This window comes from Ascaphus truei, chromosome 11 (assembly GCF_040206685.1).
Source record: "Ascaphus truei isolate aAscTru1 chromosome 11, aAscTru1.hap1, whole genome shotgun sequence".
NCBI lineage: Eukaryota > Metazoa > Chordata > Amphibia > Anura > Ascaphidae > Ascaphus > Ascaphus truei.
In genome coordinates this window covers 19,246,269-19,264,975 of record NC_134493.1, presented here as the reverse complement: position 1 = coordinate 19,264,975, position 18,707 = coordinate 19,246,269, and the positions used below count along the sequence as shown (strand labels likewise).

General features: G+C 42.4%; 2 protein-coding genes across 4 annotated transcripts in view; one reads left to right on the top strand and one right to left on the bottom strand.

The window, feature by feature from the left end:
• Positions 1-1,605, top strand: part of CARHSP1 (calcium regulated heat stable protein 1) — a 92,728-nt gene extending 91,123 nt beyond the window's left edge. For all 3 annotated transcript variants that reach the window (XM_075565312.1, XM_075565314.1, XM_075565313.1), the window contains exon 4: positions 958-1,605. In XM_075565312.1, coding sequence (XP_075421427.1) covers positions 958-1,120 — 163 coding nt within the window. In that variant the 3' untranslated portion in view covers positions 1,121-1,605. The remainder of the gene's footprint in view (positions 1-957) is intronic.
• An 8,691-nt stretch (positions 1,606-10,296) lies between these two features.
• PMM2 (phosphomannomutase 2) overlaps positions 10,297-18,707 on the bottom strand; it is a 35,263-nt gene continuing 26,852 nt past the window's right edge. The window contains exons 7-8 of the mRNA XM_075565311.1: positions 16,472-16,587; positions 10,297-12,143 (exon numbers count right to left, since the gene is read on the bottom strand). Coding sequence (XP_075421426.1) covers positions 12,039-12,143; positions 16,472-16,587 — 221 coding nt within the window. The 3' untranslated portion in view covers positions 10,297-12,038. The remainder of the gene's footprint in view (positions 12,144-16,471; positions 16,588-18,707) is intronic.

The following is an 18,707-nucleotide window of genomic DNA, read 5'->3' as shown; positions in this document are numbered from 1 at the left end:
AGACCCTCACAAATATTTTATTTGTATAATTCTTGTGTGGTGGCAGTGTGTAGATATGATTGCAATTGAGTAAGGGGCTAATATTAACTCATTGAAGGTACCTTGCGCAGGCAGGAGGTGAGTTGGCTAAAGTAGCCGTATGTATTAACCCTGATTGTATGTCTAAGTGACATGCCCACTTGTGTGCTGTTTGTGACAGGTGGTATATGGGGACGGATTTAGGGGAGATATTGTCCATTTTGAGAGAAGTGAAAAGTGGGACAGCTTGCGAGCTGAGTATTAACCCTTGTCCCGTATGCAGGTCACGTGCTCTCACCTTATACCCTTCTCATGGAATGCCCCACACCTCTGTGATGCCCTTCCCCTCAATATCTGACTAGCAACTTCACTATCCACCATTAAGACCCACCTCAAAACACACCTGCTTAAGGAAGCATATGAGTAGCTTCATGGCTGATACTTTACACCTCATACATAAACCTTGGCCCCTTGCAGAAGCTCTTACCAGAACGCCCTCCTACTGTCTCTGTACATTCTCCCTACCAACAAATTAGATTGTAAGCTCTTCGGAGCAGGGACTCCTTTTCCTAAATGTTACTTTGTCTGAAGCACTTCTTTCCTTTGTGTGATTTGTATTATTTGTTATTTATATGATTATCACGTGTATTACTGCTATGAAGCGCTGTGTATATTTAATGGTGCTATATACATACATACATACATACATACATGTGTGCCATACGTGACAAACTACTTGAATTATTAATGTAAAAAGTTGGCAAAATAAAATGACTGGATCTTGAATAACAGTAGGGTCAGAGATGCTCTGGTAGCCTGCTGTGGCCCCCCAGGATTTCAGGGCACACATGTTGAAAAAACATGTTGCACAATGACCTTGAATGTTCTTCCTCTTGTTGAAGACTTGCCAAAAGTAACGTTTTAACGTTTTCCCAACAGCATTGAAGGAGAATATGTTCCAGCAGAAGGAGATGAAGTCACCTACAAAATATGTACCATCCCACCCAAACACGAGAAACACCAAGCTATAGATGTCGTGATCACCCATTTAGCTCCGGGAACGAAGCACGAAACCTGGTCTGGACATATCATCAGCTCATAAAGACACAAAGGCCTTCAAACCCTTAGAGATGCTCAGAACCACGTTCTTGTTTATTTCCATTGTCCAAGAATATTAATACAATGCTGTACTTCAAATAGTGCCGTTATTTTCAGCACACACCTTTCACCTTTTGAAGTTATCAGTATTTTCATATGTATTGTGTGAGCAGAGAAAGGGCAAGGGCACAAATCCAGCAGTGAAGCACATTTTGTTACTAGCACATACATCTTTAGATACTCCTCTACTGAACATGAAGATTGACAGACTCATAGCAGACAAGAAATGGATACTACCATATTACCTTTAAGCTACTATATTTTTCAGATTTATGATAGATCTAGTAGACATATCAGGCTTTCTTTTAAGTATGTGTTTTTTTGCCTTTCTAAATGCTCATTTTTGGCTAATGTTACAAGATCTTGTAAAGCTGAGGTATATAAATAAAAACACTGGAACTGTCAGCAGTTCTAGTTTGTTGGATTAAATTTTTTTTTTATTATTACTTTCAAATTGCCCCTTTGGGCTTCGATCATTCTTGGGTATTCAAATAACAAATGTCATACTAAATAATGTAACTAAAATTCAGAATGTGTTGTGAACTATTTTAACTGAATTTCTTGTACCAGGTAACCAGTCTCTAGGACCCTTTTCTCTTTTTTTTGGTGTCCACAGTTGTGAACCTTTGCCAATTCTTTTAATAAGAGAAACTTTCATATAAAATATTAGGATCTGATGAAGGTCGCCACTGTGCATTTCTTTAAAAAGGTTAAGGGAGTAATTGCATATAATCTGAAGCGGCTTCTGCCAAAAATCACTATTGGCTTCAATGGGGATTTTTGGCCGGACAGCCAGAATAACGACCTTTGAGTGTATAGAATAAGGCCCTTAAGATCCTGTACTCTACGTAGATTCAATGGAGATGCTTTATAGACACATGATTAATGCATCATATAAGAGCAGCATTTATCTTTTTGTTTGACTATATATTTTTAATGTAATTATTGCTTTAGAACTGGTTCTCCACGCCAGTCCTCAAGAACCTCCAACAGGTCAAGTTTTAAGGATATCCCTGCTTCAGCACAGGCGATTCAATCAAAATGATTGAGCCACCAGTGCTCCAGCACAGTGAACAAAACATGGTGTGTGTGCCCGATTTTTTAAAAAGTCTCGACAATAAGCAAAACTAGCGATTCAAGAGAATTTAGCAGATTGGCATATTATGCAAAATTGCAATGCACGTGGATTGTATGCTTTGCAAATCCCTGGAACTCTTGACAAGATATGACAGCGACATGTCAATATGACAAACAAAGGATTTATTTTTTATTTTTTAATCCTACTTTTTGAACTTAATAAACAGAATTGCGGCTTTGAACCGTTTATCATGTTGGGTATGGATAATCCGGCCAACGTAACTATAATGCACTTTATAGACACTGCGGTTAATGTATGGAGTGCTGCACAGAACTGTAGTGTCACAGAGTTACTTTCCCCAATAAGCTACAACCTCATGTGTGTAGCGTTAGGCACAGGGAGATAGTGACTTGCTTATTAAGGACATTGGAATTTGAACAATTTGCCTGCATCAAAGGCACCATTGTGACCAGCAAGCTACTCCTGTGTGGCTAAAATGGTGGATCTTGCCCAAATAATCGTGACATGTAGAAGGAGAGGGATAGTTGTAATGTAGATTGGAATCTGGTTCAACTCCCGGTTCCAGCTTTTTCTGAATTTTAAACTAGATTCATTGTCTCCAAAAAACTTCCGGCAACACACGTAGACTGGCAGGTCTTAAAGACAAAGATTTTGTGCCTCTTGTACGCCATAGTGCGACAAAAAACATATTACCGGTATACCTTTTCCCCCCATATAGTTGTACACCTGTTTACTGTGTGGGAAGGGCGTTTATTACAGGGCGTTTTAGTAGAAAATGCGAAGTGTTTCTAACGTCTACAACTGTCCGCTACACAAAATCAAATCTTGGTTTATCTTTTGGTAGTGAGCACCATGTGTTAATTTTGAGTCCAATCACCTTTTACCTATACCATGAATTTTTATCTATTTTTTCATGGAGGTCAAAGAGGTGATTTCTTCTCTGGAATAACACTGGCTGCTTGTTTCTCTATATACACACCACATGCACGAAAGGATTGACCTGAGAACAATTGATTTATTCAGGTGAAAGCGGGGTTGCATGCTTTGGAAACATTATACTTCTCTGAAGAGAAACCTCACATTGTTGCACAGTAACAGAAGTGGCTTTCTTCCTTGTACAACACGAAGTTGCAGGACTGTGATCAGCCCACAATTCCGGAGCTCATATGACCTGCATAAGGCTGCGCGTATAGCGCCCGGCCACGTTGCCTAAAAACAAATGCATTGCCGCCGCGTGCGCTTCTAAGAAGCACGACAATGCGATGGCGCGTCGCAAATTTTGGTAGCTGGCAATATTTGATTTTTCAAGGGTTGTCGCCTCATGTGACAGCCCCTGAACCAATCAAATGCCAGTACGCCTGCGACGCCACCGCAAAGCGAAATATAACTCGCTAGTGGCGACGGGTGACATCGCCCGTCGTGGGCACTATACGCGCGGCCTAAGAGTATAGCTAGAGAGTGTGAAAAGTTAATTCCTCTTTATTTTTGATTGGTCTGAGTTAGGGCATCTTTCTTTTCTTCCACTATTCTTGGGATACGTCTGTGAGTTGCCTTAAGCTGCATCATATCTCTCATCAAATGCAGACTCTGGGGTTAAAGGTTCATCCTCAGTTTCAACTTCCACAATAATGCCTCCCTTCTTTTTCTTCTTCTTCCTTGCTTTGAGAAGTTCTGAAGAATCAGTGGTACAGTGTTCACATTTACTGCTCAAGACTGTTTGAGCGGGAGCCATAATTTCAGACATGGGGAAACCACACTTCCCAAGAAACCAGTAAAGAGGAAATGTGTTTTTAAAGCAGAAGCATTAGAATGAACAACAGAAATATTAGACACAGGCGTAGGGATATCATATAGACAGAGAAAACCTGCAGTTTAAATCTGAAACTTTAGAAATCAGGCATAGAAATATCATAGACAGCAGGAAACTACTACAGAGAAAACTTGCAGTTAGATCTGAAACTTTAGATATCAGGCGTAGGGATATCAGACAGAGAACCCTGCAGTTAAATCTGAAACCTTTGATATCAGGCGTAGGGATATCATATGTTGCAGAGAAACAAACTTTAGGGGAACTTGCAGGTAAACCTGAAACCTTAGAACCAATCATAGGAATAACTACAGATTGCAGGAAAAATCACAGTATGCAGTAACAAAATAATGGAAGCACTCTTGTCTTTTGAAATGGGAACCCTGTGAACTGCAGTGGTCCAACCAGGGATGCAGAGACAAGCCTTGTCCAGGGAATGAAAAGTCAGTCTAAAAGGTGGCAACAGGTACTGCAAGGGTTAACCCAGGCACTGCACAAAAGAAAAATCTCAAAGAAAGGTGCACTAGTCTCTGCAGCAACAGTTCTAGTCTCAGCAAAAATCTTTTTGTTTTCATTATGAACGCAGTAATTCTTGCAGAACACTTAGCAGCAAAAAAAACAAACCTTCCCAACTGGGATTTCTTCTAAGAAGCGTGACAATGCGACGGAGCGACGCGAATTTTGGTAGCTGGCAATATTTGATTTTTCAAGGGCTATGACCTCATGTGACAGCCCCTGAACCAATCAAATGCCAGTATGCCTGCGACGCCACCGCAAAGCGAAATATAACTTTCGCTAGTGGCGACGGGTGACGTCGCCCGTCGTGGGCACTATACGTGCGGCCTAAGAGTATAGCTAGAGAGTGTGAAAAGTTAATTCCTCTCCCCTTGTTGATAATAAATAAGAATGTGATATATGTGGCAACTGGCTATTCATTAGAAGCAAAATCATGTCGCCATCTTTACTCGCGATTCACCGGCTGGAAACCGAAGGCAGAGGGGGGAGGGAGGAAGGAGGGAGAGCAGAAGCAGCCCTACCGCTCAGCTACTGCAATCCCTGCCGTGTAGAAAATTAACCCCTTCCATGGAGCATGTCCAAAGATTTTCAGGTTGCAGTAACCCAGCACAACTCCGGTTATGCTCCGCTAGCAGTGACGGGGAGATAATAGCCGGAACCGGAGGGCTGTCAGACCGGGGTCTATACAGCCAAGCTCCTGGCTGAACCGGCTGCTTCACTGGCAGGGAGCCGGAACTCTTAAGTCCATAATGCTTGTCTGTATGTCTCTAGCGCAGCGTGCATCCAGGCATGGAACAGGCAGCAAGGGTTATTCAAAAATAGAAAATACGGGGCACAGCTAGAAAGGTGTACCGGTCATTCTAATTTAATAAATGTTTGATATTGGCCCTCTGTCCTACCTTCTTTCTAGCTGTGCTCCGGATTTTCTATTTTTGAATAACCCTTGCTTCCTTGTACAACACCTGATGATGTTTTACATTGCTGTGCACGACCCCTTTTAAGCAAAATGTTTCCGGGTGTAGTCACACGCTCGCACAAAACATTGGCCATGCGGCTAAATATTAGAGGAGCTGGGTAATGTGTATCAAGATAATGACATTTGCTCCCTGATGTAGTGCGAGAAGGATCTTTTGCATCAAAATGTGCCGGCTTCAGATGTACGCTACCTGTTGTTTGAGTTTCCAACATCTGACATTGACCCATGCGGTACAGAGATTAAACCCACCTCAGACCTCCTACATATAAAGCAGCAATTTTGCTTGTTTTCTTTCTTTACTTATACTGTGTGCACCCAGGGGGGCTCTTGGAGCGGATCCATACTTTCAGGTGAGCTCGCCCCTAGTTTGAGATCCTTACCACTGTAGTTGCCAGGACTTAAGCGGAGGAAACAATATGGTCATTTAAATCTTGTGGGATCCACGGGCCAATAGGAACATAACAGGTTGCTGCTTTGTATTGGTCACATTGTGGTGACCATATTGGATTTGCCATGGACACTGGCAAATAACTATCTTCGTAACCAGGGGGGTCCTCCGAACTGAAAGTTGAGCATTTCAGCGCCAAGTCACCCCCACCCCCCCTGGTTCCAAATGAATTGAGGGAAAACAAACCAATGACAGATGTACAGTAGTGTGATAAGAAACTCCTCCCTAAATGGTTACTATAGCGAATAATAAATGTTAAGTATTTTAATACTGAAAAGTGAAGCAACATGACTGTTACCTTCAGGTTAAAATACAATTTGTGACCTTCGACACACAGCCCTTTTTTCAAGAACAGTACAACCCAACCCTCATGGTGGTATTAGATTACTGTGGAGTCCCTGGACCGGCAGGACCACCCCTCACCCCAAGGGGCGTGGTGGGGGGAGGGTGTTGAAAGGGGGGGGACTTACCTTCTCTGAAGTGGCCCTCCTCCTGCAGCGGTGCATTGTCATGGCGATCTGATGTCAAATGGCAACCCATGACGCTGCAGGAGGAGGGCGCTCTTCAAGGACTCGCCCGGGTCGGCAGGTCAGCACAATCCCTCCCCGCTGGTGCCCAATGTGTTCCATAATGTAAGTAGAATCTAGTCCTCCAAAATAAACATATTTTATACGACAGTATTTGTGTACCAGAGTGTAAAAGTAAACATTATATAACTGCACCTCTATTTTAGGAAGGATTAAACTAGTAAAGGTACTGGTCTTTGAAGTGGAAAAATAAATGTGAAACCAGACCCACCTCCTTAAGTCACCATCTGCCTCTGGGGAACCAAAATTGAGTGTAATGGGTACCGAAGCAATACAAGAACAAATTATTAAAAAAATGCAAATGTTTTCCAAGGTTTCACACTGCGTTACTCAGGTTCTCAGGAGTTCTATTAATATGGGTCTCAGATTAGAATGAATATTCATTATACAATCACAAGATTTATATTTAAACTCATGGCTGACAGCTACAAATTCATTATGGGTTTACTTACCTGTGCAAAATAGGTTAGGAAATAATGGTTAACTAACATCTTCACAGTCGAGGTTGAATTTATTATAGTTACTGTAGGCAATTGTACAAGTTGCCACAGGCAAAGTATTTCAATTATTTGGTAAATCTCTAGTGTAGGTGCAGCACCACTGACATTATTTAGACAAGTTATTGCCTGAAACCCAATAAAGGTTCATGTTTGTTTCACAATTTATATTTAGCGCTGGTCTAATTACGGTTACATCTATCTGGTGACAAAAAGCAGCTGTAATTCTGAAGTGATCGGGGTTATAAGGAACATTTAGGCCAGCGCCTGCCATCTAAATATACTTAAATACTGTAATCTAGGGGTGACCAACTCAAGTCCTCAAGGGCCACCAACAGCCCATGTATTAAGGATATCCCTGGTTCAGCACAGGTGGCTGTCATTCTGACTGTCACCTGTGCTGAAGCAGGAATATCCCAAATACATGCCCTGGGGGTGTCCCTTGAGGACTGGAGTTGGCCTCCCCTGCTCCAATAGTTACGTGGTAAACATGGTGAAGTCGTTTTTAATACAACATAATAAATCTGGACGGTATACATGCGACAGCACCTTTTATTGCAGTGTTTTAAAACGAACAATTCAAGTTAATTGTACTATTCTGTCAATGCATTTATACTAGAATCACACCTGATTTACCACAACCATTAAACACATTCCCACTTACTACGGTAGTTCTGAATATACGGATTCAGCATCCAACATTAACGTGTAATAATGGCTGTATTCATGGGCACATTGTACATGCGGTCCTTTTCCACAGTACATTACATACAATTAATATCAAGCTGTCCATTAAGGGCGCGGCCTTTTTGCGAGATTGGTCATTTGACTTAAGACGTTAAATTCAGCACATTCGATGGACGTCAAATGAAATACCAAAGAGAAGACACAAGACCAGTGAGAAAGATATAATTGTGTCAGTATCATTAGCGCTGTATACACTCATTCGCTGCTGTAATAAGATGCACCAGGATCGTGGTACTGTACATTCACATCATTCAATTAGGGCTTTTCTGTTAGGTTGTTCTTAATCTGCAATACACTTATCTTTAAACACATGCTATACTCAGGTGTTTTGCTTTAACTCGTATAATGTAAGTATCTTGCCCCCTGAGTATGATATAGATATCTAGATATATATTATTGTGTTAAAAATCATGATTTTCCTCATCTCTAGGTTTTGAGGTTAGGACTAATCTTTCGACTGAACTGGGCTCTGGAGAGAGTCCCATTTTAATGTCCCAGACAATGAATAAAATTCATTTCTGTAGCCGCACAATATTATCAATTCACTACTTCCAAACACAGGAACAGGAGCAGGAGATCCTGATGGTGGTTTGTCCTATATCTCAGGTGTGACCCGTGTGCCTCTATGATGCAGAGAATGTCGGCACTTTTATCTCGCTCCCCCTTCTGAGGAAAGAGAGAGGAGAGGATATGCACATAGCAATGGGGCACTGGTCATACCATATGCAAACTCAATCTACATACTGCAGGGAAGTAGCACGATTCAAACAGCATCTACACTATGGGTAAAAGGGGACGATAGACAGCACTCTGATGGTGTTAAATATATGCAATTGCAGGGTGCACGGAACAAAAGGGGACCCTTATTCCCCTGTATAGTACTAACAAATCTACGTAAGTACCAGCACTCACTGTCTAATAGCTAAATGATGAAAACAGTTGTAATGCAGAATAAACATTTAATAATAAAATGAACAAGAAATAAATCAAATGTGTTTGCAGAAACCAGTATCACAAATGGGCATGTCACAAAGTGAGGGGTGGGGGGGGGGGAAAGAAGGAAAAGGGGAAAAAACATGAAACATAAGGAATATACACAAAAAAAACGGAGAACGGAAAGTATGCTAGGGGGGCGACGTTTCGAGGGACTACCTCTTCATCTGGCCCATTCCCCCTGGTCCAAAAGGACCAAGAGGTACTTCCCTAAGCCTCCCTTCCCCTATATCTGGTCAAATCGGACACCCCTGAAAATAGCTAGTAAACATATAGTGTAAGCTAAATACAGCTAAACAGCTAATAGCAGGGCAGCAAGAATCCACTAATGGTACAGTTAAAGCTGAACACAGCTTGCAAGAAAGCAGCTTGCAAATGAGCACCAAGAGTCCACACAGTCCGTGAAAGGTTAATGAGAAAAATAAATTAAGTGGTCAAACCCTCAGTGGCTCTGCTCCTTCAGCTGCTCGTGTGGAGTGCTGTGTTCAGCTTTAACTGTACCATTAGTGGATTCTTGCTGCCCTGCTATTAGCTGTTTAGCTGTATTTAGCTTACACTATATGTTTACTAGCTATTTTCAGGGGTGTCTTTGTGTATATTCCTTATGTTTCATGTTTTTTCCCCCTTTCCTTCTTTCCCCCCCCCGCCCACCCCTCACTTTGTGACATGCCCATTTGTGATACAGGTTTCTGCAAACACATTTGATTTATTTCTGGTTCATTTTATTATTAAATGTTTATTCTGCATTACAACTGTTTTCATCATTTAGCTATTAGACAGTGAGTGCTGGTACTTACGTAGATTTGTTAGCATCTACACTATATATGGCTGTTAAATACAGGCGATAGCTGTAGACTAATTTCCCTTTTAAGAAACAGTCCAGAGTGGGGTGTTCAATATCCACCCACGCAGACTGATAGTGTGTGCGTTACGGTGCAGTGATGTCACGAGGTGCGGCGCAGATCGACTGAGACTGGTTGTATGGCGATTACTCTCTTCCACATTAGGCTTCCTTATAGCCTTCTTTCTACCCAGACCATTATATATTTGGATAGCTACATCGCTGCTTATACATAGCGGGTGTTTTATCTGTGCGGAACATACTGGCTGTAACTCTGCACCCTTTTGCTGCTCTGACGGCTAGAAGTTTCCCGGCTTAAAACTATTGTATATAGAGAACGCACACACTATCAGTCAGCGTGGGTGGATATTGTACACCCCACTCTCTGGGCTGTGTTTCTTAAAAGGGAAAAGTATACATTAGTCTACAGCTATCGCCTGTATTTAACAGCCATATATAGTGTAGATGCTGTTTGAATCGTGCTACTTCCCAGCAGTATCTAGATTGAGTTTGCATATGGTATGACCAGTGCCCCATTGCTATGTGCATATCCTCTCCTCTCTCTTTCCTCAGAAGGGGGAGCGAGATAAAAGTGCCGACATTCTCTGTATCATAGAGGCACACGGGTCACACCTGAGATATAGGACAAACCACTATCAGGATCTCCTAATCCTGTCGGTATATCCATATACTGTACTCTCTATATAGACTTACATATACGTCACCTACAAAAAGGGTTTATCCACACCCTCATCTGAGTCTCTATCCTATGTCGGTCTCATACCCACCTCTGAGGATTCTATCATTCACTTGTATATATTAAATTCACAGTGTTTGTTATTTATGTATTTATGTTAATAACACATTATTTTTCCTATGGATGCCCGGTCACTACAGTGACTTTGTAGTGAGTATCTCACTCAGATCTTTGTTATTTCCCCTCTTCCCAAAATGACAAACTGATTCTAGAGACCGGACCTGCTGGTGGCCCTTGAGGACTGGAGTTGGCCACTACTGCGATAAGAGATAGTCAGTGACCGCACAGGAGAAATTGCTGCCTCCAGAAAATGCAATTGCCTAAAGACAAGCTATATGTAAAACATGGCCATAGATTACCTTTAAGGGTGTATTAGGCCAACATCATGACAGATCATTGTTGTATTTAAAATGGTTACAGAACTATTTAACATAATAGAAATAGACCATGAGCTATTTAAATTACACTGAGGAATTGTAAAGAAATCCTTGTCTCTCCTCTCAGATTCACATTCAATATTTTTACCGGATCATTTCCAGTCTTAAAAACACAAATCTGTCCTTGGAAAATTACAAGACGAATCAAAAGGGAGATTAAATTAAATGAGAAAAGTTCATTTTAAGATGTAAAATTTTGACCTCTCTTGAAAAATAGCTGCACCATTAAAAATCGTAACGAATAAAGTGGCAGCAATGACGAGCACCTTTTACGAATTCCTTTTCAAACATAAATAGCTAAAAGCGTCTCTAGGGTGTATCCTCTCTGGGGCACATTCAGTCGTCATTTCCTTAGCGTTACAATACAAATGTCATTTTTAGAATCAATACAACACTGTTCCAGTTAAGATCCAGCCTACAAAATCCTGAATCAAGTGCATTTTTCAGAACATGCCTAATTAAGCCTAAAACACACATACTTCCGATATATCTTTCTACCAGCTGCAAGGTGTCTGGGGGCGTCAGGTTTTGCCTTATGGAATAGCACGACTTCGGAAACATGGGTCTTAATGTTTCAGCTACCAAGTTCCCCAGAATACATATGCAGCAATAAATAAGAACAGTACGGACAAGGATTAGGTGCTGTTCTAACCACCCAGGCTGCTCCTCAGAGAAGAGGTGCACAAGAGGGCAGTAATTACAGCAACCTGTGCACCGCCACCAATGCCCAACAACCTTCTCTAAACACCAACAAACTGGCACCAGCTAAGAAACAGGACTCATTGTAACCCCTTCACTGCCAGGAGGACCCAAGATTCTGCAGGGACTTATGGAGGACAGTAGTGTCAGCTACCACCCACGTGAGGAGCAGCAGACGTGGACAGGTCTGTGGGTGGGCGGTTGCTTTCATTGATCTTGTTTCATAAAGAAAATGCTCTTTATTAGGCTACTCTACTGTGGTATTAAAATGCTCAGTATCATTAAGCAGGAGGGAAAGTAAATGCTACGAATGTTAAGGAAACCATTTCTGTTTAAAGGAAATACCAATGAAGAAGTCTTAAAAAGGATGTCATTTCAGAGTCACAGCGCATCTTTTTTCTATGCACTTTAAGTTTCACTCCAACTTCTTATCGTTCCATCTGCAGAAGCCAAAGTGTTTACTGTAAAAATAGCTCGGCACAGATCCGCTGTGTGTCTGCTGGCGATGTCACCGAGTGGCCGATTGTTCTGGAGTCGGTGTAGATTTCATAGTCATTTCCACCCTGCAAACAAAACAAAAAACAGCCATAGATCAACTTGGCCCCATTTAGGGGTTATTTATGAAAAGTCCGCAAGGTACCAAACTAATACAGATCGTTGTTTCCCATAGAACTTTGCCTGTTAAATGTGAAGCAATTTTCAGAGTCACATTTGCAGTCAGAAGACGTTCAAAAATAGTCCTTATATCTGTTACAAAATGCGACATCTTTCGGTACCTTCCCAAGCTGTGCTTTGGAAATGAAATATGCAGTGGTGCTTTTGGAGGGGAAAGAGTGCTGGAACCCCAAGCTATAAAATGTCTTTATATCCAAAACACCAATATAAACAACTCCGCAAAAAAGAACAAAGCAATGTGGTAGAAAGAGAATTCTCCTTCTGCCAGTTAGTATTTGAACCCCATTCCTATTGAGAAAAACAAACAAACAAAAAGTGCATACGCTCAATTGTGGCCCAGAGTGACCGCCGCAAAAATAGCCTGTGACAGAAATATTTCCCAGCACCGTATTCAGCTTTTTGTAGACAATACATAGAAAGTGACAGCATTTAAGAACCACTTTGCCCACCCAAGTCTGACTGCCTGTAAATATAGGATAGTGATGCAGTGAGTGGTACATTCAGGTAATAAAACCACATCTGCATGAGAACAGTCATTGTCAGCGCCACATTACAGGCCAAGTTACTCTGCAAAAACGCAACATTTAGTTCTGATGCAAAAAGAGTGAGCGGCTGTTTCGTATCGTTCTGAGGTCACGCAAGAAAATGACACATCCTCCAGCATCATATACTACAGACCGTTTATTATCACGGAGTCTCGAGTATACAGACTGGCGAATTGTTTTTGTAAATTCGGATCCGCCGCGGATCCGCCGGTTCCTTTGGTCTGCGGATTTCAGCGGGTCAATCTCAAAAAGAACGATTTGCGGTTTCTGGATTTTGAAAAAAAAAAATATTATTACCAACACACTCCGCGGATTCTGCAACCCGTTCTCAAGAATCCGCCACTGATCGCTGAATCCGCAGGTTGGATCCAATGGCGTTTTTTTATTAATCTGCGCGGATTCAAAAAACTGACCAAATCCGTTTGCGGATTTTAATCCACAAAATGGATTTGGGGCGGGGGGGGGGGGGGGACGGAAATGTGAAAAAAGTGGGGAAACTGATTCGTCCGTCTCTATCCGGGGCCTCTCTAAGGCAAGGGTGCGCAAACTATTCACGCTGCGCCCCCCCCCCAGCCTACTCCCCCCCCAGTGCTAGCGCCCCCTACCTTCCTTTCTGGCGTGCGGGGGTCATGTGACTTCATGCCATGACCCCGCGGCATCCTTTGACGCTGTTGCCATGGCGACGTGTCGCTGAAGACCCGGCTGACAGCAGGTCAGTAACAGAGGCCTCACACCTGCCCCGACATTTAATTTAAATGCCGTGAGGAAGAGCGCAGGGCCCCTGTAACCGCCCGCGCCCCCACCCCCCACCAAAATCTCACGCCCCCCCTGTTTGCGCACCTCTGCTCTAAGTAAAAGAAAAATATTTTCTCACTACAAAGACATCTTGCAGAGCAGATCTCTTATATTTGCACCTACAGGCCCGATCCAGCGCTATCGCATGGAAATCACCACAGACTTCCTCGTGCGATAGTCCCGGATTGACGCTCACACTTTATAGAACAAGGGCCATGGTCCCATAGACAGAAAGTTAGAGTCAGCAACTGCTGGATAATTGTGTACAAACGGATGCTGCTTCAAAACAGAGTTTTGTCCTCTGCACCATGTCGTCCCAATAAAGAAGCTTTTTATTCTACTGGCTGTTATCCTGTGATATCCCTTATTAGCACGGCTGTGCTCTGCTTTACCTACCTTTTCGGAGGACCATTCTCTATTGATTCCAGGGGATGCACGCCTACAGAAGTACATCAGGACTATGCATGTGAGTGACCCTACATTGGCTATGGGGATGATTACACATAGTGGATCTTAGCGCTTGAGACACAGTCCCATTTGGAAGTGATTCAGTGGAGCCAGTAAATCTTCATCTGTAGCACCTCCTAGGACTTGATATATATTTGTCTCACCATTTAGCGCTCACCTGTGTACCCCAGCACTCACTTTCTTTGCAATTTCCTGTCTAAAGATCTTCAATCAAGACTATGCACATTATTCCAAGTCTTCAACAGACTAGTTACCATAGTCATTAGAGCACTATTCACCAGAACATTGTTCTATTATTTTCACAGTAATGTATTACTTTGAATGCTAGTAATGAATTATTTATAGTAACACACACTGTGACATAAGGAAAACCGTTGATAAAGAGTTCCATAAAACAGCGGTGCGAAAACTGGGGAGCGCGAGACTGCCTGCAGGGGGGCGCGCGGTTTAGAGAGGCCCAGCGCGCTTCCCGAAGGCACTTAAATTAAGTGAGTGATTGTGAGTGCGCAGCTAATAAAGATTAACAGTGATAAAACACATAGGTGACTAAAAATCAACCAAGGGTGTATACCCAAATACCAAATATTAAACAGCGAGTTTAAACATTGAATACAAAACCGTATCAAATGATTGGATTGGCGTCTGCAGCTGAGACACAGAGTGGCTCACACTCTGAACACTAGAGATAGAAAAAACTAAAGAACAGCGCAAAACGCACATGGTGAAGTACATAAAAGTGGTTTTTATCATTAAAAAGTAAGTAATCTGATGAAAAAGTAAGTAATGATAAAAAAAACACTTTTTTACTGTATATACTTTTATATACTTCACCATGTGCGTTTTGCGCTGTTCTTTTGTTTTTTCTAACTTAAATTAAGTGCCGGGGGAGCTGCAGGGCCTCTGTAAACCTTTACTTACCTTGGTTCCACACGCGTCGCTATGGCAACGGGATGTCATGACGCCGAGGTAAGTGAGGGCGAGGGCAGGCGCGGGGGTTCAGGTGACCGCCGGCAAGGGGGCGCAGGGAAAAAAAAAAAAAGTTTGCGCCCCCCTGCCATGAAGTACAGTAGTGTACTGTTTAAAACAGCAATGCCACCTATTGGACATTTTAAAATACTGTAGTTACACCCAGTAGAGATGTGTAAAACCTTCGCAAGAGGTCACACACCATGCAAAACTTGCCCTCTTTAAGTCACGGAAAAAAGGGTGTGCGCCGAAAACGCGCATTTTAAGCGAATCTTCTTTGTCTTTTGTCCCACAAATTGTATTTGTGATGATGATGTTTTTAATTAAAAATCAAAAACACAATTTCAGTGACAAACCACAGTGTGACTTCGTGCCGTGCACGTGCACGCTAATATATTTATACTAAGCGCGCGACTCTGCGTGTGTGAGACTGTCAGCACCGGGATCTAAGGGGACGCAGCTCGCTCACCCTCTCCCTGCCCGTTGTTCCTAACTCCTCTCCTCCTCGGTTAGTGACGCGCATGTGCAGAGGCCTGCGGTCAAGCGCAGAGGCCTACGGTCAAGCGCAGAGGCCTACGGTCATGCGCAGAGGCCCGCGGAGCGCATGCGCAGTAGCCTGCAGGCCGCTAGTGCCATGCGTAAGAGGCATCAGGAGTTTTCAAAGGAAAAGTAGTTTGTAAAGAAGAAAAAACACACACACACACACACACACACACACACACACACACACACACACACACACACACACACACACACACACACACACACACACACACACACACACACTATGGTTCTGCAGTAGGTATTGTAGTGTGTTGTCACTGGCATTTGCTAGAGCTAGCCCGCTAGTGATTCATATGATATGATATTTAGTGAATGCCAAGGCCTTTTTCTTACCTCAAAAGGTCATTGGGAATTGTGACAAGTGGTCATAGTCTCAGTTCAGTGTTATCTACAGGCATACCCCGCATTAACGTACGTAATGGGACCAGAGCATGTATGTAAAGTGAAAATGTACTTAAAGTGAAGCACTACCTTTTCCCACTTATTGATGCATGTACTGTTCTGCAATCCTCATATACGCGCATAACTGATGTAAATAAGGCATGTGTAACAGTCTCTATAGTCTCCCCGCTTGTGCACAGCTTCGGTACAGGTAGGGAGCCGGTATTGCTGTTCATGACGTGCTGACAGGCGCATGCGTGAGCGGCCGTTTGCCTATTGGGTGATATGTCCTTACTCGCGAGTGTACTTAAAGTGAGTGTCCTTAAACCGGGTTATGCCTGTATATCTATATTCCGGAACTGAAAATGCTTTGTTACAAGCCATTTTGACAGAGGACCAATATCAAATATTTCAAACATTTTTGAACAATGGCTTGAAATCTATACTGGGATACTGTCTCTAACCTGCATAGAAAAATACACCTAAACATTACTCACTGGCATCGTTTTGTCACCAAAGAAGTAGGTTTTGGAGAATCCCTCCTTCTCCAGGATTCCCAAGCAGTACGTTTTATCCCAGCCGTTCGGAAACACGTCAAAACTGATCTGACCTCCTGTTGATGCAAAATCAGTGGTTATCCTCAGAAAGAGTGAATATGGGAGATAATGGGGCATGTTCATGAAATGGCAATAACGTCTGTTTTTGCGCAGAATTACACCTTTGTCGAGTGCATGAAAGCTGCAGACAAGCAATATCCTACTGTACGTGTGTGTTTTTTTTAATAAATCAGATCTGTACTATAAAAAAAAAATGGAACAAGTTTTTTCTCAATTAAATTTTTAATGTATTATCACAGGAGAACGATCGATCAGCAACTTAGCTAATTACTGATCATTGTATGGATTGTATTAATAAAAATAAAAAAAAGGGGGAAAAAAAACGCAGCTTAGAGTGCGGCTTTAAACGCATTGACTGGGAGTCACGAAGACGCAATGCCAGACCCGCAAAAATCGATCGCGATGTCTCGTATTGCGGCTTCATGACTCCCACCCATGGTTTCCAAACCGCGCAGAAACAGAGTTTTAAAAAGTGTTTTTATATGATTTGTTTCTGACCGAACAAGTCTGCGCAATGTGGGAAACTCGCAAAATGACAACTACGGGCCGCAAGTTTGCAAATCGCTCGGGAAGTCGTGGGCAGAAATCTGGCCGCCCTCAGGAAGGCAAAGTTGGCCTTTCCCCCAAATTGGACCGCCTGAGCGGGGCGAGACTTCTATTGGTCACTTTCCAGGAGGTATCGCATCAAAACCGGCAACATGCACATTCACATGAGATGTCAAACAGTGCAGCTTCTATGCATAGATCAATCTCCACCAATACAACTAAATGCCACAGTTTTACGACATCAAGCTGCATGCTGCATGCTGCAGTCGGCCCATTTTGCATTTAATCAACGTATTTGAGTCAAGAAACACATTGCTTTTCCCCATAAAATGGCCTCTGAGGGGCATTATAAACGTGCCTTTCATAGGGTACTCCTGAGCATGCGGTGACGGAGCAGTCACCCTGCTCGTGAGAACTTTGCCCCATCTCATCTGAATCACACACAAGGCAAACATGTCTCCAGCATACTGAATGAGGTGGGTAAAGTCAATGTATTTTATTTTCCACTCATTTTATCCAAGAAAATACAAGAGCATCACATATTCAGAAGTCCTTATTCCCACTAATCTATTATTTACAATCGTTATCAAATATAAGAGATTTAACAAGATTTTGTACGTTTCACAGATATTGTAAAGGAAAAAAAATATATATTCATTTATTTTTTTTGCTGTGCATCAGTATCCACCATTAAGGACTTTGATACAAGACTTACATTTTTATACTATAAAAGCTACATCATTCTATTTTTTTCCCCCCATTCAAAGGCTCATTGAAAATTAGAAGATACAGGCTTTATTTCCACAGCTTCACAGAGAGGGACCGGCAGCCATTTTAAATGCATATAGAATATTTTGTAATAATTAAGGGTGCGTTATCCGTTTTGCTGCGTGGAAAGGGGGCAGTCTTCTCCCGTCCGCCCGCAGTCTTCTCCCGTCTTTTAACGTGTGCTAGGACACACGTGTTCCAGTGTTACCACAACATGAGTATCACATGCTACAAAAACATGTCTATAAAGGTGTAATGCTTTTTGCTGAAGCAAACAGGACATTTTAAAATATTTAGCATGTTTTTATTAACTGCGCATTGGCATAAATATACATTAAATCAACAGAAAGCAAAACCCTTCATTCCTATGAGGGAAAACAAGGCTGTTTCATACACTCCCAGAAAAAAACCTGCGAGTGGACATCTTTGGATCTCAGTAAACTAAAGAGATCAATAATAAGCATCTTTTTATATTCAGCCATTCATGGAGTATCACGGAGTGAAGCCTGAAGGCATGAGGCGGCTCTGCCCTCCTGTGACATCCCGGGAGCCCAGATCTGACGAACGTGGGAGAGGAGGACTGGGGTAGTGGAGTGGATAAGGTATCTTGAAGACAAGCTTTTCTACAGCCACTTAGATACTATTCAAACATGGGTAAACCACTTAGGCCCAGATCCACATAATGGTGTTAAGCTTATGAATAGGACTAAAGGCTTTGGAAAGCTTAGCACCATTTGGTGGATCTGGGCCTTACAGACGTATGAAGTATGCTCCACAACGGACGATCGCCCTGATATTGGCT